This window comes from Procambarus clarkii, chromosome 90, assembly GCF_040958095.1.
Source record: "Procambarus clarkii isolate CNS0578487 chromosome 90, FALCON_Pclarkii_2.0, whole genome shotgun sequence".
Taxonomy (NCBI): Eukaryota; Metazoa; Arthropoda; class Malacostraca; order Decapoda; family Cambaridae; genus Procambarus; species Procambarus clarkii.
The window spans coordinates 8455927-8483796 of record NC_091239.1 but is presented as its reverse complement, the minus strand read 5'-3'; the positions used below and the strand labels follow the sequence as shown (position 1 = coordinate 8483796).

The 27870-nt window shown below is 36.6% G+C and overlaps 1 protein-coding gene across 5 annotated transcripts; it reads right to left on the bottom strand.

Moving 5' to 3' along the window:
• Positions 1–434: 434 nt before the first annotated feature.
• On the bottom strand, positions 435–27745 carry LOC123746545 (MOB kinase activator-like 1). Of its 5 annotated transcripts, none has more exons than XM_045728124.2 (5): positions 27544–27745; positions 8538–8704; positions 6843–7070; positions 5790–5953; positions 435–5155 (listed from the first exon to the last, which is right to left on the bottom strand). In XM_045728124.2, exons 1-5 carry the CDS (start codon positions 27555–27557, stop codon positions 5078–5080), a joined length of 651 nt encoding a protein of 216 aa, XP_045584080.1. In that variant the 5' UTR covers positions 27558–27745; the 3' UTR covers positions 435–5077. The 5 variants fall into 5 exon arrangements, with proteins under 5 accessions (XP_045584080.1, XP_045584078.2, XP_045584079.1 ...); XM_045728122.2 differs by lacking the exon at positions 27544–27745 and adding an exon at positions 27468–27529; XM_045728123.2 differs by lacking the exon at positions 27544–27745 and adding an exon at positions 27172–27239.
• Positions 27746–27870: the final 125 nt, after the last annotated feature.

Genomic DNA, 27870 nt, shown 5'->3' with positions numbered 1-27870 from the left:
ATTTGTTTTTGTGCATTATGGGCCATGGCATTATGGGAGCCGGTCGGCCGAGCGGACAGCACACTGGACTTGTGATCCTGTGATCCCGGGTTCGATCCCGGGCGCCGGCGAGAAACAATGGGCAGAGTTTCTTTCACCCTATACCCCTGTTACCTAGCAGTAAAATAGGTATCTGGGTGTTAGTCAGCTGTCACGGGCTGCTTCCTGGGGGTGGAGGCCTGGTCGAGGACCGGGCCGCGGGGACACTAAAAAGCCCAGAAATCATCTCAAGATAACCTCAAGATGGCATGTATGAGTGCAGTATACAGTACCATGGTTTTACTATACGCTATTCTACACCATTCTTTATGGTGTCAGGAATTAGATACTTATAGCATGCCAAATCAATGCATGTTAAAATCTGAGGTTGCAGGATCAATAATAAAATGTAAAGGTAAGATAAAAAATATGTATTACAACAGAATTACAAGACTGAAAATACCCACAATGTGCTTAAAGAGGCATTTTTCAGTTTAATGGATTTTACAGAAATACATGATTCATATAAAAATTGCAATCTGAACCCAATCAAATATTGTGCTTGTATAGGAACTGGTAGCTCAATTGCCATATTTCAAACAATAAAACAATTATAAGCTGTAATATGTTAGTTTTAAGTCACTTGGCAAATTTAGGACTCTATACAGAGAGTGAATGAAATAATCAGCAATGTCTACAAATATCATCAGTTTATAGCATTATAATTATTTAATTAAACCTTTTGTTCCTGCAGACATTATTTTAGGTCGTGCTTCGTTCAAGGCTCCCACGCATAGTCATTAAGCATTACTAGCAGGTATTTTAATAAAATTTAAGTAACCTTTCAAAGTCAAGTGACAATGATATATTACTACCTAGCACACTTCTCACAGACGCAATCATAAGATTTAGGGGTTATCTCCAAGACTAAATAAGATCAATTACAATTAGTCTTCCAAACTTGTGTACCTTATTTGGCTCAAGAAAAACAATTCAGAATGTTCCTGTAAACTTTTCTAGTTTGTAGTTCTATTTTGTTTATATAATATAAGGGGACAATTCTATTTATATTGCAGACTCTTATCTCCTAATATATATGGTATATAAATAATGTATGTACAAAGAAAACAAATGAATGATCCTTTTGTTCAGGAATAAAAATACTGAAGTGCAATAGAGAAATCAATAACTCAAAAATATTTATACTGGACCAATGAAAATGAACACTAAACATCATGCTCAATAAATCATTATCGACTATAAATCGACTATCATTAAATAGTCGTCACCAGTGTGTTGTCAGCCCGTCTCACATACATGCTAAAAATCAGAGATTCAAAAACAACTCGGCCACATAGCTATATAAATACCTTTACATTACCAATGTAGATATTAAAGCCATTGTATATTATTTTATTACAATTTTTTTTTTACCTAGTAAATTATTTTAAAGAAAATAATTGTGAAAATGCTCACAATTATGCCATAAGAAAAGTGGGTGTATGCACACAACCTATCTTTACCCTGAATGCTTCCTTTTCTCCAACATTAATCACTAACATTAACGAAGGGATTACATCAAACAAGTACAATAAGATATCCAAGGTTAACTCCCGTTTCAAGATCCTCGGCATTTAACTTTTAAAAAGCTGAATTTAAGTGAATTTGCACAGTAGAGTCCTACAGTTTTTAATGAACAACATAGCAAGACGAGTAAGAGAACTAAAACTTCTCTGTAACACCATTAACAAGACTCTATAAACAAAATCAAATTAAAATTAATTTGTGGTTTGTACTTCCATTTCTTGATAAGTGTTGTTCTTTGATCTTATAACCATTGTTTTCATAAAACTCTTATTAAACAATTTATCCCTCATTATCTTATTATGTAGTAGTGTTTTTATATATAAAAAAATAATGATATGCCAATATCTTATCCACTCATCACGGAAGATCTTAATAGGAATTACTGGCACTGAATTATAAGCACTCCATTCAACTGTACCCTAATTCAACAAAAACTTCTAATTATACCCTTCTTGCACTAAATTTTACATATGATATGACCATAACAATATTAATCTAATTTGAATATATGACCTAATTCATACAACAAAATCTTAGCAAGCACAAAATAAACTTTGCTTTCAGTGAGCTACAACCTTAAACAAATATCAGCCAAGAGCTTCTTTCTTGACTCAAAGCACCAAAGAATACTCATTCGCTATTCGTAATACCGTGCGTCGTACACATTCATGCTACATTACAGTATAGTTCATCTAGCATCCAAATAGTCTTATTAATCTCAATAAGGCTCATTCTGCTACTGTTATATTCACTTCTAAGAAAAAGTTAGCTGAATAATTGCATTAGCCTTCTTCACCATCTTCACCATCCATCTTCACATCCAATACTAAAGCGTTACCACCTAGACTACTCTGGCCCACTTGTAAGACATTCCAACAGGTCCTATAGCACTAGCAGTGGGCACTACTCAACTAGGGCCTCCTACCAGGGCACCTCAGCCAATGGGTGAGTGGATGCACAACACTGCTCTACCAGTCTTGCACATCAAATACGTTCTGGGCTACAACATAATAAACCTTCCTGGTGCTGTATAATCAACTCAATAAAACTTTCTGACCGCAAATAAATTGGCATACTCACATTATATTTATACATAGTTTACCGAGGGTATTCTACAAGGGATATAGGACTTAGTACAGTAATTTAAACTTCCCAATTAACCAATAATTTGTGTTAAGATAAAAGTGGTGGATGGGTGGGTGGGTGTGTGTGTGTGTGTGTGTGTGTGTGTGTGTGTGTGTGTGTGTGTGTGTGTGTGTGTGTGTGTGTGTGTGTGTGTGTGTAATTACCTAAGTGTAATTACCTAAGTGTAATTACCTAAGTGTAGTTACAGGATGAGAGCTACGCTCGTGGTGTCCCGTCTTCCCAGCACTCTTTGTCATATAACGCTTTGAAACTACTGACGGTCTTGGCCTCCACCACCTTCTCACTTAACTTGTTAAGTGTGTGTGTGTGTGTGTGTGTGATAATATATATATATATATATATATATATATATATATATATATATATATATATATATATATATATATATATATATATATATATATATATATATATATATAATATAAAATCACTATCAGCATAAATTGTTTAATGAAAATGAAAATATCTAACATACAACTCTAAAATGTATATATTCATATTTCCTGATATGTAAACATATGTGCCATAATTTCTATAGCCTGGGCATAACATTAATGAGAAGTCTTCATACCCTCAAAGGAAAGGCAAAATAAAAAACAAAGCTATTAGATTATAATTAGACTTACCCTTCCCCCCCCCCCCTCTCCCCAGACTCAAGGATTTGTACCCAGGTGTCATTGCTAAAACAAATTCCAACGCAGATTGATTCGTACAATATATCACCAGCAATGTATTACAAGCCTATTTACATATTCAAAATCTTCCATAATTAAAATATAATTGTTACTAATACAAGTCCCTTTATCAGGTGATTAAAATAAACACGTGAGAAAGAATTTATCAATAATTATCAATTATTTCTTCCCTGGTTTTATTCTTTTAGAACAGCAGACTTTTAAAGCACTTGTTAAGTGTACTGTAATTAAAGTACTAATGCCTCAAATGAACTCAAACATCAAAGTTCCTTACTGTAACTAACGAACCCTCTCAGATTAACTACAAAGCCAAACAATCTATACGTAATAATACCATATTAGTATGATAAGCAGAAATAAATCTGAAGATATATCAAATCTTCAATTAAAAATATACTATATAAACTAGTAACTACATGGTCTGGAAACATAACAGCCTCCTGCAAGCACAGAGGACAGAACAATTTAAGGATGAACACCAAATGAACACAATACAATCAGGTGAATGGGAGGAAGCATACCATAAAACAATAGTTTTTATGGAAAATATCAATGGGACTAAAAAGGCATGTGAGTCTGGTCTAATGTCCAGAAAAGTGCAAAAGCAAAACTTACTTTTCATACTTTTTTTTTTGAGGTTCAACAATGACCCTCTTTGCAAGCAGTGGCAGACAACATTATATTCAAGAACAAAATAAAAGTTGCTGAAATCTTTGCTGCATTTACCAAAATAATAATGTTCAATTCTTATTTTTCCCTCTGTAATCTGTCTCACAAACCAGTGTGGTCATTTTGGAATGTCCAGAACGTATACTGCTCCTTATGTAAAAGCAGCTAAGATCAAATGTATCAGCCTGGTTGATCAGTCCGGCAACCAGGAGGCCTGGTCGACGACCTGGCCGCGGGGACGCTAAGCCCCGGAAGCACCTCAAGGTAACCTCAAGGTAACCTCCCCTTACCCTCTAGTAATCACTGAGGACCATCCTAACTTGTACACAGTAACTGGTCCAAAATTATGGAAAGATCTGTTTACAGGCTTTCATGATAGCAATCATTCTACCCTTTCTCAAAGTAAATAACAAGACTTGCTATTCCAAACAATAACATTCTGGCCTTATTAAGTACAACAAGCAGACTTGAGAAACATGCACAAGCAAGGCTTCTCCGTATGCAGTAATGCCTCACTGGGCATGCATCTGCCATCATACAATGAATGTCAATTTACTTATAGCTACAATAAATTAGTAACTTTTCAACCCCTCACATGCAATGATTAGTTTCTCATCCCTCTGAGATGGGGAATTTCCTGCAAGTTGATTTAACTGCTCCCTGAAACCATGATGACATTTCTAAGAATTTGAAAAAATGTGTTTCAGTATTAATTTGAACTGACCTTTTGCTTGAAGAATTGGGTTATGCTCGTCAAATATACCAAATCAATGTTTAGTTTGGCCATAACACAGAACCACATACATGGCAAAATCCACGAGCCTCTTCCCTGAGAACATAATCAATACGTGAGAGCTTTCCCCTTGTCTGTGATAACCCAAACTAGGATGATGCACAGATCTTCCCCTTTTCTTCCCTATACCTAAACATTTATGGAAGATGAATACTGTTTACACTTGGAATCATCGATCTTTGGCCGAAAGTTTGTCAATCAGCTCCTGCAGAGGTGCAAGTTCTTTCCGCTCTATCAACTGGAATTCCTGAAAACAACAAATAATATTTTTAGGTCGGGCTACAGAATGCTGCACCAACACTGAACTTTTACCTTCTAGTCACACACTGAATTAATTTCATTTTAATTATAAAGTATAATGCAATAAGGTACAGTACATGAATTTCTCTATCGCTATACGAAGTCACTGGCATCGTATTAATAAAATATTTTAACTTTTGAATTTGTTTACTATCTCGGCTTGGCTACTCAGCAGGAGTCCAACTGAAGGGTAAATGGCTTTATATCCAGCAACCCCACACGGCTCATCCCTTAAGAAACACTCATACATTACTGTCCTTTGATAAAAAGAAGGGCTTCACAAACTATACCTGACTGCCTTCTGGGGTTTGCTGAAGCATGCACCACTCAAATTTAAGAACGGTGGTAATCCAAAGAAGGGAAGGGGTAGGCTTTGGTTTTTAAATATTAAATTATCCTTTTACCAGTGAAATGTTAATGTGTTCAAATTACACACACACCATAATTATATGTGCATATAGTCCAAGTAATGGCATAGTAGTTACAGTATATGATGAGTAATTCTCTTCTAATTTGTCCCTAAACTAAACAATTTCAGCACTCTAAATACTATACAGGAAATGCAATCAATATAACATTACCTGGACAAAAAATATGAAGTGCTTGAAGGAAGTATTGAGATGTGCCTCCTCACCCAACTGTACAACTTCTGAGAAGTGCTGGTGGTAGATATGCGCATACACCCGGAAAAGTCGTTTCAGTATTGTCTTTGCGTTACTTTGAAAGTTCCTTGGAAAAGGTACACCTATAAATAAAAAAAGAAGTAAAAATAATTTGTATTTAAATTGCACTAAAAATCATTGATACAAATTAAGATTTGATTTAAATTTACACACCGGTAAGCTATTGTTCTGAGGAGATCCCCGAACACCCACCCACCCCTCGAGTCAAATGAAAAAGACAAGGAAAAATAAAAATATTGAGCTAGAAATTAGAACAAGGCAGTACAGAGGAGTACGGTATAGTAAAGGATGTGGAGCTAAGCAGAGACAAAACATTTGCAGGATACTTCAAGTGCAACCCTCCTCATGGTTCATGCTTCATTCTTTACTTGTGGTGCATCACGATCACTACCCCAAAGCTGGCACCCTTCAGTGCTGATCATGGACACTCTTGGCAAGAATACCTTATCTTCAGAAGACCACTCTCAGATATCCCATTCTGATATAGCCCAAGTGAGAGCACCATGGATCCACAACAAACCTCTGCTATTTACTGAATTGTGACTGGGGTAAATCGGGATCTTAATCTTAAAAACTGCATTCACTCTCACATGTGAGAGTAAATGTAGGAGTTGGCCCAATGTGAGAGTAAATGTAGCAGCTGGCATAATGTGAGTAAATGTAAGAACTGGCCTAATGTGAGTGAATATGCAGGAGCTGGCCTAATGTGAGAGTAACAATAGGAACTAACCTCGTCTAATGGCACAATACGTTATGTTGAAAACTTTTAGTAATAAAATTCATTTATTTGAACCCATTGTAAGTTAAAGATACATATAACAGATAAAGAAGCTATACAACATTTGCTTCACCCTATGTCATTTGTAAGTGAAGAGACAGATACACAACTCTCTAACTACGTAAAAACACTTTGTCGAAGTGTTGTGTGTATTCCATTTGTAAAGAACGTACCAATCTTAGATGGAAAGAGTGCTTCATCATCCAGCTGATCCTGTACCCAAGTCATCAGATAATCAATATACTTAGGAGCAGAACACTTAATGGGCTTTTTGACAGTCTGGCCATCAGCCCAATGGTATTCATATTTAGGACCTGCAGACATCACAGGACACGACTCCTCTGTGCACATTTCTGTTATCGTTCCATAAAGCATGTTGATCTGGTTGAAAAAATCTACCGCTGAAAAAAGAAAAACACAAATATAAAATGAGCCAGTAAATGCTACTTTCCTACTCTATACTGAAACAGCATAATTATTGAGAAAATAATTATTCTTCTCCAGTTAATGAATTTATCATAAAGTAATATCACCAATACATGGCTGGATGCCAAGGCACCACAACTCGAGGAAGAAAACCTAAAGCACTTAAACGACTTGGATAACACGAAAACACATATTTTTTTTTTTTTTTTGAGATATATACAAGAGTTGTTACATTCTTGTACAGCCACTAGTACGCGTAGCGTTTCGGGCAGGTCCCTGGAATACGATCCCTGCCGCGAAGAATTGTTTTTACAACAAAGTACTCATTTTACCGTTGAGTTAAACAGAGGCTACAGTTAAGGATTTGCACCCAGTAAATCCTCCCCGGCCAGGATACGAACCCATGACAAAGCGCTCGCGGAACGCCAGGCGAGTGTCTTACCACTACACCACGGAGATTGTATATGGCAACAACTCTTCAAAAATACTACTAGACTTGTTAAAATATAGAAGGTACAGTACAGTATCTAAAAACAAACTATACAAAAATTACCTCAGTATAATATAAATTAGATCCCTTAACTAAACATTGTTTTTATGACTTCATCATAATCATAAAATGTTTTAGAAAAATATTATTATTGCCAAATGTAACATAATATTGATCTGTTTAGTTCTTTTTGTTTTCAGGCAAATATGTTATCCTTAAAGCATAGAATAAAAGCAAGGCTACACACCTAGAAGGATCATTATTGGTAGAAATAATGTGATAGACCACCGGTGTCGTTAGAACCCAATCACACGTGCTAAACCAAATACTGTACAGTACAGTATTTCATTATCATTATAATAATAACGTTTTATGAATTTTTAAATTTTTACTATATAATAGAACAATAACTTTTGAATACTGCATTTACACTTATTAAATGCAACAACCACCAACTACAGTACTAAAACAGTAAAGTACTGTATACTAATATAAAATTAATCAAAGAATTACCTTGACCACTGTGCCTTCCTTCTCTTATCCAGCTCATCTCAGTGGTGTGGAATGGGTGCATGTCACATGAGCAGATTACAAGTTAAAAAGTTAAGTGATAACTCATGTATTTTCCTCCCCCTTTCCTTGACCTGCTTGTGCTTGCTACAACTGGGAAGGGGGAAGGGAACTATCTGGAGAAAGCTCCAAGCCATTATATAGCACTTGGAAGGGTTCAGAATAAGGATTTAGGATGGGACGGGGGAAAAGGAATGGTGGCCAACTACTTGGATGTCGGGGATTGAACACCGACCAGCATGAAGCGAAACCATCACTTCACTGTTCAGCCCAAGTGGTTGGACTGGGAAGGGGGAATGCACAGGCACTCTTCAATATGTTAGAGTGCTAATTCCCTAATCAACAAAATAATAGCAGATTTATTTGTATAAACAGTACTTACTGTTAACTGCCACCCACTCGTTGAGGTCCTCTCCCTCCGGCAGCATAACTGCCGAGCGAAGGTTCCCAGAGCCGAGTGTAGCAGCAGCATGTTTCATCAAGTCATACTGATGTGTGCCTTCAGGGATGTGCTTCTTGGGCTTGAATGTTTTGCTAGCTCGGCTTCCGCTAATAAACAGATACCCACACATTAGTTAATAATTAATTGATGAAAAATTCAGAATGAAATCTGAAATTTCCTTAATGAAAATGCCTGCACATGTTTATCATGCATTTAAGCGTACTTGAACCAAATTCGATACTGTGGATTATAGCTAGATTTTTAATAAATATACAATGCTTTATTATGTTTTGCAGTCCTGTAAGAAAAATAAATAAATAAATAAATAATATATATACAGTATATATATATTTATAATATATATATATATATATATATATATATATATATATATATATATATATATATATATATATATATATATATATATATATATATCTACTGTATATGTATTTCCAAATGACACCAGGCCAGGTACCGGGTAACCAACCACCACTCCCAAAACCCATACCCTAATACTGTACAGTATTCTATTCGGGACCTAGTTACTCAAAATCATGTCTCATAAATGCAAATAAATGTTAATTTTTATCTTGTCCTCTATGACAAGGATATTTGAGTTAGAATTACAAAATACAGTATTTTGGTTACTGAGTCCCAAATAATTACTATGAATGTGCCGAGTTATCAGTACAGTAAAGATGCATGCTGATCAATGCGAATTTAATTACCTATAACTTTTCCACTTGCATAAAGGTATGACCTCAAGCACCCAATGAGTCTTTTAAGCACATTGCAATGTCTAAGAGATAACAGAATGGTGACCCCTTATAATCTAGTCTGCAGTAATCTCTGCAAAACCCGTTATTGATAAAAAAGCATTACTCCTTCGCTCTTCCCATTCTCCCTAAAAAAATGTTTTGAACTAGGTTACAATAAATAAGTACAGTACTATTTATGCCTTTCAGTAAGCTTTGCATTACTTTATTATCAATATACTGTCCTATATACTGATTACTTAACATTTTCTTATCTTATTATCTGAATACAACATGCCTCATCGTTCTTCAAATCTAGGCAGCAGGCTTTCTCTAGCTGTAGCAGTATTCAAATACAAATAATATGCACTGAATTTTGTAACTAGCTCATAAAAACTGTAACCTGCTTAACTAAATGAATTTTGGAGTTCAGTCCCTGAGCCTATTTTGTGACTCTGTAGCCCTTTCCACTACCACACACAAGATGGGTATGGGGTGCATAATAAGTGAACTAAACTGAACTCGGATACAAATACTGTAAATACTGGCACCTAACAGTGACCCCAAAACAAATCATCCTTTTGTTTTCTATTATCAAGTTATAAATTAACTGAGAAATACCGTATTTACAAAATCAAAAGTTGCCATATTTCGGACTTTGTTACTGAAGATTTGTTACTGTATGTGTAATAGTTTCAAAAATATTCCTTAATATCTAATTACAAATAACTTCTGGGAGCATATTTTATTTTTATTACACTTATCTAGTGTGTGGAAATATACCAGGTATATTTTTTTTTATTAAATAATAAAGTACTGTATTTAGTACTGTAGTCTACTAAATTATATATTAAGTTACGGTGCAATATTAATCTAAACCAAACTAAAAACCTTAACATGGGGAACACAGTATGCAGCCCCAGCATGGAGCCCGCACCTAGTCAAGCCCAAGACAAAGCTGGAAAAAGTTCAGAGGTATGCCATTAGGCTAGTCCCAGAACTAAGAGGCATGAGTTACGAGGAAAGGCTGCGGGAAATGCACCTCACGACACCGGATGATAGAAGAGTAAAGGGAGACATGATCACCACCTACAAAATTCTCTCAGGGGGAATTGACAGGGTAGATAAGGAATAAGGATAACTGTTTAACACCAGTGGTATGCAAACAAGGGGATACAGGTGGAAACTGAGTACTCAAATGAGCCACAGGGACTTTAGAAATTACTTTTTCAGTGTCAGAATGGTTAACAGGTGGAATGCATTAAGCAGTGATGTGGTGGAGGTTGACTCCATACACAGTTTCAAATGTAGATATGATAGAGCCCAGTAGGCTCAGGAATCTGTACACCAGTTGATTGACAGTTGAGAGGCAGGACCAAAGAGCAAGAGCTCAAACCCCACAAACATAAATAGGTGAGTACAAAAGAGAACTTATTAGGCATTACTGAACTGAAAAATAAAACTATAAAAATGTTTGGAAGTCTTCCTAAGGGAGAGAAAAGCATCTAGTGAAACCAAGCTATAAGAAATCCATGTGCAGTGCACAATAAAATCACAAGAATGTGATACTGTATATCTATGAAAAAATTGTTAAGCCATATGATGGGATCGAACCTGCATCCCTGAATCTCAGTATACCAAGATTCAAAACTTTGAGATCAATAACTCTGCTAAAACTGCTCTAGTGCTCCCATAGACGAGAGTCCAGCTCTCACATGACTGAGAACTTCAGCCGTCTGATATCATTCAATACTGGAATGCCAGGGACGATGGTCACTCTCACCCTGGCTGGAATCAGCCGAGCCCCCGGAAAACAGGACTCATGCCTGAGTGAGCAACACAGTAGCTTGATCAGATAGATGACTTTCATCTGTACTGAAAACTTTATTTTAAATCACTCTCGCACATAATATGTGCCCAAGATTAAACTGTAAATTATCTGTATTTTTATACAGTAATTAAAATCCTTCCCATAATGAATACAGCATACAAGAAAAAATGTATTGTAACATTGTAATTATTTACTCTAGCAGTAATGAACAAATTGTGTAGGCAATTCCAATTCACTATGACCAGCTTTTAAAACCTGTCTACAAAAGATATTAATAATAAGAATTATTAATAATAATAATAATAATAATAATAATAATAATAATAATAATAATAATTTCCCATAGTCCAACTTGTGCAATATTTTATTTTCTCACCAATATTTGCTGTGTACTGTATTGGCATATTATAGTTATTACTATACTGTATAGCATTATATGAGCCTTTACGACTTCATGACTTCAAAAATGTGCAAATTAACGTTTTATTTATGTTGGTATGAAAATAGCATCTAGGAAAAAAAATCCTATACCGAATGATAAAAGAAGCACATAGATAGTCAAGACACAAACTCTGATAAAGTGTACTATTGTCATTCATTAATGACAAATATACACAAAATGTTTTTTAATAATTAGAATTTTGGTACAGTACTGTACTGTGAAACATTTGTCAATAGGATAGATGCAAACAAAAGAGCTATGTAATGGAAGTTTCTCCTATACAAGTTCAGCTGGAGTAATGTTTCTCTGATAAAAAGAACTCAGGATATATGTACAGTACACAGTAAGTACTGTTCCAAAGGAAATCTTTTTATTTTTTTATTTTTTTTACCATTTTAAAATCAATAATACTGATGATGCTCAAATTCTTAAAAGCATTCAGCACTATTTAAAAATGATAAGAAATGTTACAGTACCACAAATTTGTAATTTACTGACTTTAGATACTCTGCAATCCCTACCTGCAAATCTAACAATCCTCTGCACTAACAGAAGCTACTTTAAGAATCAGCTCAAGACTTTCTCCTCCACCAACAGCAGGTTGTTGCTATGTTCTGTATATGACATCCTCCTTTGAATACAGGATGATATGACACGATTCAAATCAGAAAGATGGAGAGAGAAAATGCAAGAAACCATTCTCCATTATATCACCATCACTCACAACTGAAATCTTAAGAGTCAATGTAACAGAAAAAACAAAATTATGTAATAAGCAAATTGAAAAAACTTATTGTAACAAAATAGTACAACTACAGTAGTTTCTATATGCACAATTCAGTGACTTTACTCATTCAATGAATGCTAGTGATATTAAGAGAGCAGTTTCTTAATAATACAACCCTCAATACTGATCATACCCTGGTTTCCATTTAATTTACTATTAAAAATATTTAGATTCAAGGTGATATCAGGGTGCAAAAGATGGTCCGCATAGGTGATACAAACATACAATGCAGTTCCGCTTGCATCCTCTGAAGCTTGCAGTTGAGGGTGCTCAGAGTAAGCCTGATTTTTATTACCTTGGGTATAAGGGATACACCGATCTGATGTAGTTACTGTACAACTTCTTATTTTTATACTTGATGAATATTTACACATATCATGAAAAAGTTAAATCACTGTACAGGTATTATTTTTGATCTAAATGTTTGGAATAAAAACAGTACCTGTATTGCACTCTTGTGTAAGTCAATGAGTTAATGATCTACAGTACACTATATGAAGCACTATGTATAACTGACTAAACACCAAAAATTTAAAAGCTAGAAAATTTTAGTCAATTTTTAATTTTTCAAAATGCCTTATCGTTAGAATTAATGGCAAGGCAAATTGACAGTATATGCTAGTTAATATTATGATATTTCTGTTTTTACATTCCATGACATGCTGAAGAATATAATGGTACAGAATATGAACTAAATCTGTGCACTTTGGCACTAACCAGGTTGCTGCTAAGAGTGCCTCATATATAATACAGTATATATACTGTTTGTACTACATGGTGCTGCATAATGAAACAAAACCTTTAACAAAAACAATAAGGAACTTTAAATACTATCAAATGATGATAAATTATCCCTTAAACCCAGGTCACATTGAGCATACAGCAGTCGAAACCAAACAACCCGTCAGCTTCCAGCTAGACATTATGAGAGGACTGGGATTAGTACTTACTCGTCAAAATCATAATCGCCATTAGACATGATTACAGCTCACCAACACTTAACCAATATTACCCAAAATTTAGAAGTAACACCAAGAAAATCAAAGTACCCTGTAAAGAAAATAATGAAAGTATAAGCTATTTTCTTTGATGCTCCCAATGAACCTAAATTAAGTCGAAATGGTGTTCTCTTGCTATATTCCATTGTGCTGAAACTATAAAACAGATTTTAATACTTGTTAACAGAAATAGAGCCAATCACATCCACATGACTGCAAAATTCCAGAGACAAACTTTGGAATGGAAAAAAACAAGTTTGCCAGCTACAGTACATATTGTTTGTGTTTATAAGCGGAAAGTAAAAAATTTCAGTGCACTGTATTATTTTATTACGTTACATGTGTGCTGATATGTATAAATTAGTATTCATAAGAATAATACATGTGTGCTGATATGTATAAATTAGTATTCATAAGAATAATGAAAACAATGTAATTCACTAATAAACAGATGATGCAAGTAATAAATACAAAAATGTTGCCATTTATAATACAATAGCCCTGGACTGTATCCCAATTTTAGATGTAATATGTCTCTGGAAACATGTACAATTGAACCATGTAAAATAATGTTAAGAATTTTTACAGTAAAAGGATGCAATCTTGTGAAATGAAATTTGTTTCACAAAATGATAAAAGTAATATAAAACAATACAAATTATTTAATATGTGCACACACCATGAACAATGCTTATTTAGAAGTCTTTTTAAAAATCAAATAAATAGTAAAAGAACAACTAACAAGCAAAGTAAAAGTTGATGAGAGCCAAACACAGGTGAAATAGCCACCATGACTCTTGCGTCGCTCACACATAATAACCCTCTGCCTATTTCACACACATTTCTTCATACCTGCCTCCATGTACATCCACATGCATTCACATGTGCCTTCATGTGGCAAATGGCTCCATGTGACATGTGGCTCCGTGTGCCTCCACATGACATGTGGCTCCATGTGCCTCCACATGATATGTGGCTCCATGTGCCTCCACATGACATGTGGCTCCATGTGCCTCCACATGATATGTGGCTCCATGTGCCTCCACATGACATGTGGCTCCATGTGCCTCCACATGACATGTGGCTCCATGTGCCTCCACATGACATGTGGGTCCACGTGCCTCCACATGATATGTGGCTCCACGTGCCTCCATGTGTCTTCACATGACATGTGGCTCCATGTGCCTCCACATGACATGTGGTTCCACGTGATATGTGGCTCCATGTGCCTCCACATGACACGATCTTACTTGTATTTTTCTAATGACAAATATTAAGCAATCTCTACTTATAATAGACTGTTGGTACATCTGTTGCACGAAGGGTTCAATTTAGGAACGCAAAAGGACTCCTCTAAAATGATCATCTTTTCAACCAGGCGAACATTGTGACACCAGCGGTCAACATCTGGCAGAGTGACAAGGGTATTTGTGTGAATACATAGCAAACATTCTTGTTCATTATATACCCTATGCGCCACCCCACCCCACGCCCTCTCATCACTGCCTTCATGCATCTGTGGTCTATGAACTAAGAAGTTACCATGTGGGTAGAAATAGCCTAAGCTACTCTATCCCTTTGAGATGTATTTTTTTACGAAGTTATCATGGAGGTAGAAATAGCCTAAGCTACTCTATCCCTTTGAGATGTATTTTTTACGAAGTTACCATGGAGGTAGAAATAGCCTAAGCTACTCTAGCTCTGAGATGTATTTTTTTCTTGTCTCAATAAACATACTTGAACTTGAACGAAGTTAGCAAAGGTTTAGTCAATTAACTGTGCGATGTTTATTAGCGGACTTAAAAGAAACGGAACACAAATAAATTCTGAGATCTTTACCTTCAATAATAAATGCGCAAAACGTTTATAGGCCAAACCACATTGATTCTCAAACGCTATATAAACTACAATCTTCGAACTGTTTAATGCCACTCTTTATTACAACTAACAATTACGTGTAATTTAAACATGCCAATCATAACGCACTCAAAAACATATACAGTAAATAGAAAATAACAAAGCTTCTTAATCCCCATTCATTAAGCCTACGTATAGAGCATAAATGCGACATATTCGCTAAAAATGATAATACAGTACCTATTGCTCTAATAGATGGAATATACAAGATATTGACTGTGTATCTGTGCCCCCCCCCCCCCAACCCCTCTATTCACAAGAGTCCGCGTTGTGTAATATAAAATTTCCAAAGGGTCGCGAATGGCGCCAACAACCAAACCTAACTTTTCCTACACGTATTTTTATGTTTTTTTAATGCGCTAGGCCAGTATATATAGCATTTGGAAGGGTTACGAGGACAAGGAGCTGGGATATGAGGACGGGGAGCAGGAACGGTGCCCACCCACTTGAACCATCAGATCAAATGTGGATGGACTCAGCAAGACAAGAGGGTGTGGCAACACCCAAGCGGTCATGTGCATCCTCACTTCATTCCTTCCTTCTATATATCGACTTGTGTAAAGGAGGAAATGTATATGTTTATCTCTCAGAATGTTTGGTAATGTTTATTGTTTGTGATGTGTGTCTATGTATATATTAACACGATGTACTGAACGGGGTGAGAATAGCTTGAGCTACCTTATCCCTTTGTGTGTATTTTACCTCAATAAACTTATTTCAATTTCAATATCTATATGTCGACAACTTATCCAAAATTAGGCCTAAGGCAGGCTAGGTTTATGGTTAGGCTAATTTCATGTTTGTTTTTTATATATCCTTTAATTGGAATTTAATTCATTCACTCGGGGGTCAGGAAGCCAGAGTGTATTCACACACGTCTCCCCCCCCCCCCAAAGGCCGAATTACTGACCCCGTTTAGGATGCAGCCCCACAACAAGCTGACTAACTCCTGGGTACCCTATACTCACTGCTAGGTGAACAGAGGCATTAGGTGAAAGGAAATGTGACCAACCATTTCTGTCCCACCCGGGATTCGAACCCGGAATTCCTGATTGTGCGTCGATAACGAATCCAACTGTACTACCGAGACCTTAATTTAACTAGTACAATGTGGATCCTTTTGTGGTACTAAAGTCCATGCGTTATACATTACATTCATAGTAACTATAGGTATTATAACTTTTGGAGGATGGGTTTAAATGCGAAATCAACAACAAAGTTTAATGGAAATGACATCCCAAACCTACGGTAATGCTTTCTGGTATTTGTCTGGAAATGTAGATGTTTATCTCTCAGAATGTTTGGTAATATGTTTATTGTTTGTGATGTGTGTCTATGTATGTATTAACACGATGTACTGAACGGGGTGAGAATAGCTTGAGCTGCCTCATCCCTTTGTGTGTATTTTACCTCAATAAACTTATTTCAATTTCAATTTCTGGTATTTCAAGTTAGGTTACGTACCTTTCAGAACCTATTGGTGTTATGGTAACTATGATTCTTTTACTTCCCCTTCGATTGAGTTTGTGCGTAATTCCCCACAAAAAGAACATTTCACCACACTGCGCCAGGAGCCCTGAGTAGCAGCACCTGTACACTCGACCACCAGCAAATTTCAACTAACATACTTGGCTCAACATGGTGGGCCAGGGAATCTAGCACTCGAAGGTATGCAAACTCTTTTGGGACTTTTTGTGCAGAAATCAACTATACTTGAAGTGATTTTACGCAGTAGCTTCATTTTGTAATCTCCTTTTATCCAACATTACACCTATCTGCATAGCATGAAGCATTAAAGAGTATCCATTTAAGCGAAAAAATGCCTTCGCAACTTGCAAATCAGTTAATAATTTATATAAAAAGGCAACGAATATAGGCCTTTTTATGAATATGTGAACAGTTTCTAAATAATAACCGTATCCTACCCATGATATCAAGATATGATAAACCAATGTACCGATTCCCAGATAACATCATTTGGAACTAATATTAATGGTTAGTTTTCCTCAGTGTGAAAATATGTAAATTACCGACTTGCCCAATAAGTGCGAACGTCATATTAACACACATCCAACACGACACAAATATAAATTAATATATACATATGTAAGATTACAGTACTACAATGTGCTAAATACCATATACACAAGAGCCACTCCCTTGAAATGGCGAGACATTGCAGGCATGCGGTGGGCTAGCCAAGCAGCGCGTACACCACGTGTTGAGGCTCGTCCAACCAACTATGCAGCCACGTGCTTACTGAACACCTATTCTCTTACCTTACAACTACCTTATTTCTCCAACACCTATTCTCTTACCTTACAACTACCTTATTTCTCCAACACCTATTCTCTTACCTTACAACTACCTTATTTCTCCAACACCTATTCTCTTACCTTACAACTAGCTTATTTCTCCAATATAAACATTCATCCTTACGTGCTCATAAGTCAGAAGTTTAGGCGAGAGCAATATATTTCAGAAGGGTTTCATTAGACTAATCATGGAAATTTAGAACGTTACTTTCTCATTCATTATTTTGTAACTTGAGTTTTTCGCTCTATAGTGGGTGGTTTAATAAATGAAGCGTAATTTGTTATATGAAATACTGTTGTCATCAATGTAACTCTAAAGAAACACTCACAGCAACAACAAAATTCTTTAACGTGTTTCATTCCTAATTTAATATTATTCCGCACCGAACAACAGAAATATTCCCACCGGACACCCTTATCTTGAGGTTATCTTGAGATGATTTCGGGGCTTTAGTGTCCCCGCGGCCCGGTCCTCGACCAGGCCTCCACCCCCAGGAAGCAGCCCGTGACAGCTGACCCAGGTACCTATTTTACTGCTAGGTAACAGGGGCATAGGGTGAAAGAAACTGCCCATTGTTTCTCGCCGGCGCCCGGGATCGAACCCGGGATCACAGGATCACAAGTCCAGCGTGCTGTCCGCTCAGCCGACCCTATCCAAGAGCAACATCAATTCCACATCATCAACGTTCAGTCCATGTGTACCCAACACCACTCTCGGATACTGTGCCCACTGGGTTGGGGGAAATATCAATATCTTATTAATCTGTAATTCAATCTGTAATCTGTCACATTCCCAAACCTTTCAAATACGTAACCATTTTTTTGTTAGTACTACTTTTGACTTTTTTATATGGATTTGTATACAATCTATGAGAGCAAGAGATATCAAGAATTATCTGGCCTTAACAGTATTATGAATGAGATAGACATTTAAGAGGGAGACAGCATGTCATGACAAAAGTTTTACACGATCGTTACGTGTATAGTTCGTCGGCTTGTTCAATTTTAGTTTATTTACAGTTTATTTCAGTTCATTTGTTCACCTCGGCATTTCTATCCCGTGAGCGGCATTGGAAAGTGTAACAAACATAATAGGCTGCAAAATGTTTATAAATTTAATATAATTTCCATTAAAATTTATGCTGAAGCCTCCTGTAGACACTTCATACCCCTCAGCATGCACTGAGCCCCTCGGTAACACTTCATACCTCTCGGTCTTATCATTGATATTTTTACCCTCATTGAAGTCCTCAGTGCCCAACTCATTTTGCACGCAAGACTGTCAAATACTGACACGTACGTCTTCAAATATGAATTAATCTATCTATAAATGGCAATATTTGTCTGTTCGAGGTTAGGGGCCAGGCACTTGTGGCTAGCCTCACCCAACTTTGCAGGGTGAATGGTCTGGAATACGGCCAGACATAGGCTGATCGAAGTCAGTCCTATTGGTCCTATTAAGAGATTAAAAGTGGGGAGGTCGGTGTCAATAATGACCCCTCACCCACATAATTGGTGGAAAATCCAAGTCTACTGCTTATTTATTTTGTTAAATATCAGACTATCTTCCCTAAGATTCATCAACCATTATTTTCAATGTGATTAAATGTTAGTTTGTCTTAATGTAGTTTATTTATTGAACACGGCTGTGTATACTGAAGACAGTTACAGTTTTGAAGGGTATGGAAGGTGGCGAAGGGTGAAAAAGGTTGAGAAAGGGAATGGTGATGAAGGGTTGGGATGGTTATAACGGTAGGGAAGATGGGGAAGGGTAGTTGGTGATAGGTAGGGAGTGTCATGAAGAATATGGAAGATGATGAAGGAAAGAGAAAATTTTAACGATAATGGTTGTAGACAAGGTACCTACGGGTGCATGCGGTAGTGAAAATGGTTGTGATGAAGAATGTGTGTTTTTAAGGTTACACTTGGTACAAGGATGTTTAGTTATGATGGTTTCAGTGAAGATAGTGTGTGGGGGATATGATTACACTAATGAAGATAGTAAGAAGTGAAGATGGATACAGTGATGAAGATAGTTAGTAGTGAAGATGGATACAGAGGAAGATAGGATTTCATAATGTGGCATCACCTAAGCAATGCTGGGCAATCCCTCTAGTATTATTATATACTACACATAGTTTTATATACAGTAGCTAGGCCAGGATTATGGGTTTTGGTCCTTTTGGTCAATATTGATACTTCACCAATCCTTAAAATTGTTTGTCCTAGCTATGACCTCATACATGCACTTATCAATTTTAACATAATACAATACTGTGCAACCAAACATTTTATTTAATCAAATATACGTTAATCATTCCAGAACGATGTCGACTCTCATACTTGAACGGTTGAGGGTCACAGGGCTAACAACACTGCAAACCAGACATGACAGGCCTGATCTCATTGAAACTTCTAAAGTATTGAGCAATTTGGAGGATACTGACCTGGACAGCTTCTTCAAAAGGTTAGATGTAACACAAACAAGGAGCAATGGTTTCAAGCTCAACAAGCCAATATGTAGGACAGAAAACAGATGCTTTTTCACCTATAGGGCTATAAACCCATGGAACTGATTAATCACCGAAGCCGTAAATGCCAAAGCACTTGAATTTTAAAATCCAGCTCAACAAAATCATAGGATAAATGGGAGGGCGTTTGACAAACTGTCAGCTTTCTGTCCTCATCAAGGCCACTTGTGAAGTTCTGGCCCTCATGTAAATTCAGGTAAATTATTAATGTATACTGTACAGTACCTGTACTACAATTCTGTGTATAGTCAGGCCTACAATAGCTTAGGTTAGTTGTATTTACTGTACATGGGTGAAGCATTTAGTGAGATGTGACTCAAACACAGGAAGAGAGAAAAGCACTGTTAAAAAAAACAGTGCTGAATGTAATAAAACGCCATTTTCTGGGTGAACCCCGGAAGCCAGAACCTGGCCCGCTCAGAGAGCCGCAGGAAGCAATGGCCTATGAGCACATTACATTTAAAGAACTGTATGTCATAATTGCCATCAACTGGGTAAGGACCCAGAAAGGTAGGCATATCAAAATGGACCACTGTCTGGTTAACATGTGCAATCTACACCCCAAAAGATCAAAATAACTCCCCCCCCCCAGAAGGAAACCAAACAAGCATCCCTTCATGCGACTAGCAATTCATGCTAGTCGCACTAGCATGAGACTGCTGCCTCCGAGGTTACTTCTATGGGGCTCCCGAGGAGCCTGTGACTGATGACCCAAAACAAATATAGCACATATCAGTTTCAATTGGCCACTTTGTACCTCATACTTCAATTTTCATTGATGTAATTCAAATCTCTCATTTGTAACTGCAGTCCATCCTCATAAAAATGGACATATGCTATCCAGCCCCAATAGTCCCCCCCCCCCAATCCTATTGCAAATACAAATATTTACCAACAGACCCAAAACTCTTTACCAACCCTATCCTAGGCATATCTAGACACAAAATTATAGAACAGTATACTGCACATATGATTTTCTCTCTCTCTCTCTCAAAAAAAAGTTTTTTGTTACACACAAAATACTGTACATTAAAATACGTTAAAATAGACAAATGTCTTTGGGAATAGCCACAGCTTAGACGACCATTGTTTGAGAATGGGAAGCTCACTGTAACCTTCACTTCTTTTTTTTTTTTAGATATATACAAGAGTTGTTACATTCTTGTACAGCCACTAGTACGCGTAGCGTTTCGGGCAGGTCCCTGGAATACGATCCCCGCCGCGAAGAATCGTTTTTTCATCCAAGTACACATTTTACTGTTGCGTTAAACAGAGGCTACAGTTAAGGAATTGCGCCCAGTAAATCCTCCCCGGCCAGGATACGAACCCATGACATAGCGCTCGCGGAACGCCAGGCGAGTGTCTTACCACTACACCACGGAGACTGTTCTAGTCCAGTTTTCTTTGCCTGATCTATATTCCATTTCTTAACGGGGCACTTACAACATAATTAAGAATAGAAGTATTCAATTGTACAGTAAATCTCATGTATGGTCTTTTACTTTGAAATATATTCTTTGATGATTATCAGCTTTACTGTGATACTTTTCTTAAAACCTTTATTGCTGGAATATATTAGTCATTCAAATCGTCAACTACTGTAATATACTAGGCATTGCCCAATTCCCTATTACTTTAATATACTGGCTATTACCCAATTTATTATTGTAATATATTGGGCATTACCCAGTCATCTATTACTGTAATATACTGGGCATTAGTCAATCCTTTATTACTGAAATATATTAAGCATTACCCAATCCTCTAGTACTGTATTATATTGGATACTACACATCAGTCCTCATTTGTCATGAAACATTGTTAGCAAAAAACATAATACTGTATACTGTACTGTAATTTGCCCTAATACAGAGTAGGCTGTTATGCTCATCTGGGTTCATAAGAGACTGGAAGGAACTTGTAAGGCAGAAGTGTATATGGACAAAAAATAGCAAAATACAATAAGTAATTAGGGTTTGAAGATCCCCTACGAATACAAGACCGACAGAGCCCCCTCACCACCCTTGCTTACAAAACATTTTTAAAACTGAAATGCTGTCCATGCTTTTGGGCAGAGTTGTAAAGGATGGTTATTCCATTTTTGGAATAAAGTAGTGTTATGAGCCAACTGCTCTGCAAGACATCTAATATAAAGGACTGGCTAGATTGCTATGCACATGCCCTAGATTTTTCACTTTTTAACAGACAAGCACATTATTCAGGTTGCTATGAGCAACATGCAAGAGTTGGTGGTGGTGTCAAAAAATAAAATAAAACAGAGCTGTGTTTTATTTTCATCGTGGATGGAGATCTGCATACCATAAACCTAAGACTTTTTAAATAATTGTTATGGCACTGATGATCTGCTAATCTGGCACTGAAGACTGCTAATCTGTATTTGCAGTTAAGGTATATGAAAGGGGTTTTCATTAGAAAAAAATCAGGATGGATAGGCAACAAACCAGTATGGATAGTTTTGTGTTGTGGTTTTCAAGTTCAGGGTCCACAAATCAGGACAAGAGAGGGGACGGTAGAAGCTATTATGCCCTCAAGAGCCAGATCCAGTCAGGACTGAGGGGCATAACCTAGTCCAGGAGGCATCTCGGAGTCAGGGGGCTGTTCCCAGTCCAACATGCCCTTTTACTGAACAAACTACATTTTTTTACTTCATCAACTCTTTAACATAAAAATTAGTCGTTTAGGGAAATTAAAATCACTGCAATTGTTACGCTTCATGACCCTCATAATTATTAGCTCCAGTATATTAGATGGGTTGCCAAGGTTATGGAACTTCTGTTTATGCAAAACTGCTGCATTTTTTTATGGTGTGGTAATTATTAAGAGAACAGGCTACCCAACCAGGAATCAGGGGGAACAGCTCCCATTCAAGAGTTAGGGGGTATTATTGTTTCATAAATACTGTAATAGGAAAATATTACATATAAGGATTGATAATATTAGAGAATATACAAGTACAGTATTAGATTTACAATATACAGTACAATATTTCCCGAGTACCAATGAAGAAATATTATAAAAGGGTCAATATAAATACACTGTTGCCAAATGCAGCCTGTGTTGCCAAAATCTACTTTACTACAGCAAAGACAAAATTACTTTTTTCTATCATAGAATATTCCATAACTTCTAAACAAATTATTTGAAATATTGTAGGTGCTAGGTGTGAGTGTTGGTTCTAATCTACCGCATGAGATGACATTTTCCTGTCATTTACAACAGCAGTTTTGAGCTCCAAACTCCTATTCTGATTTCCAAAAGATCTGCTCAACACCGGTCCCAAATGATCCAAGTGGCTGGAAACTATTCCTTCACTCCATCCTCATATGTCAGATCTTAAGTCTGCCCTCATTCCTTCCAAGCGGTCCGTCTAATTACCACAAGCTTCAGAAAGCTTCAGAAAGCTTATGTTAGTAATGAATAAATATGATATATTTACTCATTATAATGTTGGTACTGAATGTACAACACGAGAAAACATAATTTTAATCTGAATAAGTAAAATTTTTATTAAGAAATTAGACGAAAATAAAGAGCTGGTGACGCCAAATAAAGTCGACGATCCAAGCGTCGGTTAGGTTAGGTTAGGTTAGGTTTAGTTAGGTTTGGTTTGGTTAAGTTAGGTTAGGTTAGGTTAGGTTAGGTTAGGTTAGGTTAGGTTAGGTTAGGTCAGCCTAACCTAACATATCATATTTATTCATTACTAACGTATTGCCAGGAAGCTTTTTGAAGCTTTCTGAAGCTTGTGTAGCTTGTGGTAATTAGACGGACCCCTTCCAAGAGCTATACAGTCATACTGGCTTAGTATTTTTGCCTGATACCTTACCTTACCTGGACTCCAGTGTCTTTTCACACTCATAAACCAAATTTTGATAGGTGACCAAATATTGCACTTATTGCAGCAAAATGGCTAAATAAAGTTCAAATTAAACTTACTTTGATAATATCATACATATTATATTAATAATGTTAGTGCAATGTAAAAATGTCTCACTTTCCTTATTAATATTACACAGATTAGTAACTTAAATGGTTAAGCCTTATATGTATGGTGGTTATGGCCTAGTCAACCAGATATGATCATGAAAGAACACACCAACCGATACTCTTCGTGGGTGAGGCTAGCGCCATCCTATCATCATCAACCATCTCAAGGTGGTTGGCGAAGGTAAACCTTCGGCAACCGGTAAATACAGTAATATATGTTAGGTAAAAGTTTTATACGTTCACACAGCTTTAATTTTTTTATTTACATAATTTTACTTGGATTTGGAAGGATTTGAGCAATTTGTGAGACCAAACACTTATATTACAAAATACATGAAATTAAAAGATAATTAATTTTACCTGCTAGAATGATTATTCATATCCATGCCTGGCTCCTGTATTACCCACATTCACAAATGCATTTCATAAAAAAATTAACCAATAACCAGGCCCAGCATATACCATATTATCCCACACAATTTGTCACAATTGGCTAAGGTATTTCAGCCAATGAAAAATTTACCTTCACAAAATATTTAACTGAATTTAACTGAGGGCCACTAACACGACGACAAGGACAGGAAGCTGGCGGCTTGCCAAAGGTCCCACCCCCAATATACAAAGACATGAGTAGCTTAAGGCAATTGGTAAAATGGGTTATTAATTGCAGACAAGGAGTCACAATAACGTGGCAGAAATATGTTAACCAAACCACACACTAGAAAGTGAAGGGACGACGACGTTTCGGTCCATCCTGGACCATTCACAATCGACTTGAGAATGGTCCAGGACAGACCGAAACGTCGTCGTCCCTTCACTTTCTAGTGTGTGGTTTGGTTAACATATGGGTAATTAATTATTGTGCGCTGCATGACTGGCTAGTGACAGAATAGGTGGAGCCTAAATCTGACTAAAAATACAGGTGGATCCCTCAGTATGTAGTACCCAATAGCTTCTCAAACTAGGGAACATCTATGCATGGTGACTGTTTTAGACAACTGTTAAGTGATGAATACAACTCTAAAATCAAGATAAATATGGTTAGTAAACAAATTAATAGCCTGTGGATAGTTATATGTTAAAAATGGTTAAATTTCAGCTAAGGCATCTGTTTAAAATTACTTTTGCTAGGAAACAAATGTTAATCCTGTTTTGAAACTCTTCCCCTATGCAGTTTATGAAAGGTTAAATTACAGTACAGTACTGTACTGTGGTTTGTATAGTTTCAAAACAAAAAACATACTGTTCTACAAATTATCCAAATCCACATAGTATTACTTCAACTAAAACTACACTGAAACATGATTTGCTAATATGTCGATAATATTATATTAGGGACTGCAGGCTAATTTCCTGCCAAGTCTACCATCTCCCGTGATAATGCCACCAGTAACACAGCTCTCTGCGATCTATACCCAAATAGCTTTTGTTTAGGGCTTTAGGTGCAGCACAGTACAGAAATTCTACTTGGATTTGGGTAATTTATGTGACCTACCCAAACAACATTCTTTTCTTCAGTTTTTTTCAGGACGTACACACATCGGTCAGTTTCATCGCTGACACTTGATTGAGATGCTTTAAACCACTTGACTGGATATTTGTGAATGAGTTGGATTTTCATGCAAAGATAACAAAAATAATGTTGCTACACACACCTTGAAGTGTGGACTGTATTGCAGAAGGTGCAAAACTTCCTCAGGAGCCGCTGAAGCATCATTTTAATAGTATTGTAATAGTATCCTTACCTAACTGAAGAACTATGAATATGTTGGATACAGGTCACTTAAAATATAAGAACTTCAAATGCATGTTAAAATCTACCTATTTTACCTAGCTCAGTTTACCTTATATTGTTTTGTTGTGGACTTTAGACTTATAATGAAGTTCCACCAAGGTCAAATTCCTGACCTTCCTCAGGATTCAACCCCACAATAATAATTTACTGTTCTGTAAATGTACCCAGGTACTGTACCTATTTACTGCTAGGTGAAGAGAGGCATTAGGTAAAAGGAAATGTGCGCAACCATTTCTGTCCCGCCCAGAAATCAAACCCAGGAACCCCGATTGTGAGTGGAGAATGAAGCCAACTGTACTACGAGACCCTATAAGCCAAATTATGTACATGTTCTAAAAATGATAAAATACTGTACTGTATGTAATTAACAAATGAAAGTTAACGTATGTACACAATACCTATACATGATTTGACCATACCCTAAAGGTACTATGGTATCTTGATACTGGATTATTCAAAATATCACTTTGCTGTTCATAAAACTAGGTGCAAAAAAATTATGGTGTATTTAAATAGCGTATCACCTCATGTTCCTATAACTAACATATCCACAATTACTTTTGAAAATGCTTTCTATTTTCATTAATATACTGTATCTTATTTTCATTTAATGTCTTGTTTGCACAGGTTATTTTATGGAGTTTTTTCTTTACCTTAAATTGTACTAATTTTACTCAAATCTGTAATTTCTTCCCAATTTGATGGGATGTAGTTATTCAACCAATGATAATTTTAAACACTGTTCAGACAATAAATCCTACATCTAAAATGCATGACTTACTAGTGTTGTGCACACCCACACTCGCTACACACACACTTAACGTTACTCTGTCACTGGCCAAGTTTGGCTGGCTTACTGTATACAGCCTATTATTGTCTGTATTATTTATTTATTTATTTATTTATTTATTTATTTATTTATTTATATATATACAAGAAGGTACATTGGGATTGGGGATACCTAGGATAGTAATTGCAATCTTGTGAAGTCACTAGTAAGCACAGCGTTTCGGGCAGTATATATTGTATTATTCAGGCAGTATTATACTGTATATTGTATTATTGTCTGGGAACTTTGAGGCCTGTAGCAGATATTGTTCTACATGACTCTATTATGATCCTAACTCACGGTAACTTGGCAAGCCAAGAGAGCAACATTTGCTCCAAGATTAGGTTCACCTTGCGGGTACATTACCAATCTTGGCTGAAGCAGTGATCACTTGGGCTCCTCAACCCCAACAACAACATTAAGGTTCAACACCATAATACCAGTGAACAAAGGCCACTATACACTTCATCTTCTGTGTCTGCGATTTGAACAAACTTCTTGAAAACGTGAAAATTTCATCATTAGTTATTCATCCCATAATAAAACTTAGGTTTCCCATTACCTTATTACATTATTTCCTCAAGATACTTCGCAAGATATTAATTTCACTATATAAAACACTTATCTTGCACATTCCTTCCATATTAAGATATTATGTTTACCTAAATATAGTTAACTTCCTTCCACCCAACATTCCCAGAATCAGCTGATCGACCATAACAAACCCTAGGTACTCACAAAAGGAAGCTCATGGTGATAAATCCCAGTTTCTATGATCAACTTCTTTTTCTTGAAATAATTCCAAAATATCTGTTAGCAATTCCCTGCGGGTAAATCCCAGCAAAGAGTAACGATGAGAACAGAATTCAGGGATTAATTCAGAGCGCCATCGTCCAGGATTCAATATGGCTGCCGGCGCCGAGGCTTGTGGGGCGGCGGAGCGATAACGCCCAGCGGCGATTTCGTCACTACGGGTGCGCGCGCCTCCGCAGGCGCTCTCGTGCGATATTACGCAATTCTTGCTAACCAATTACTATGGTTATTTGGCTCTACAAATTTCACTTA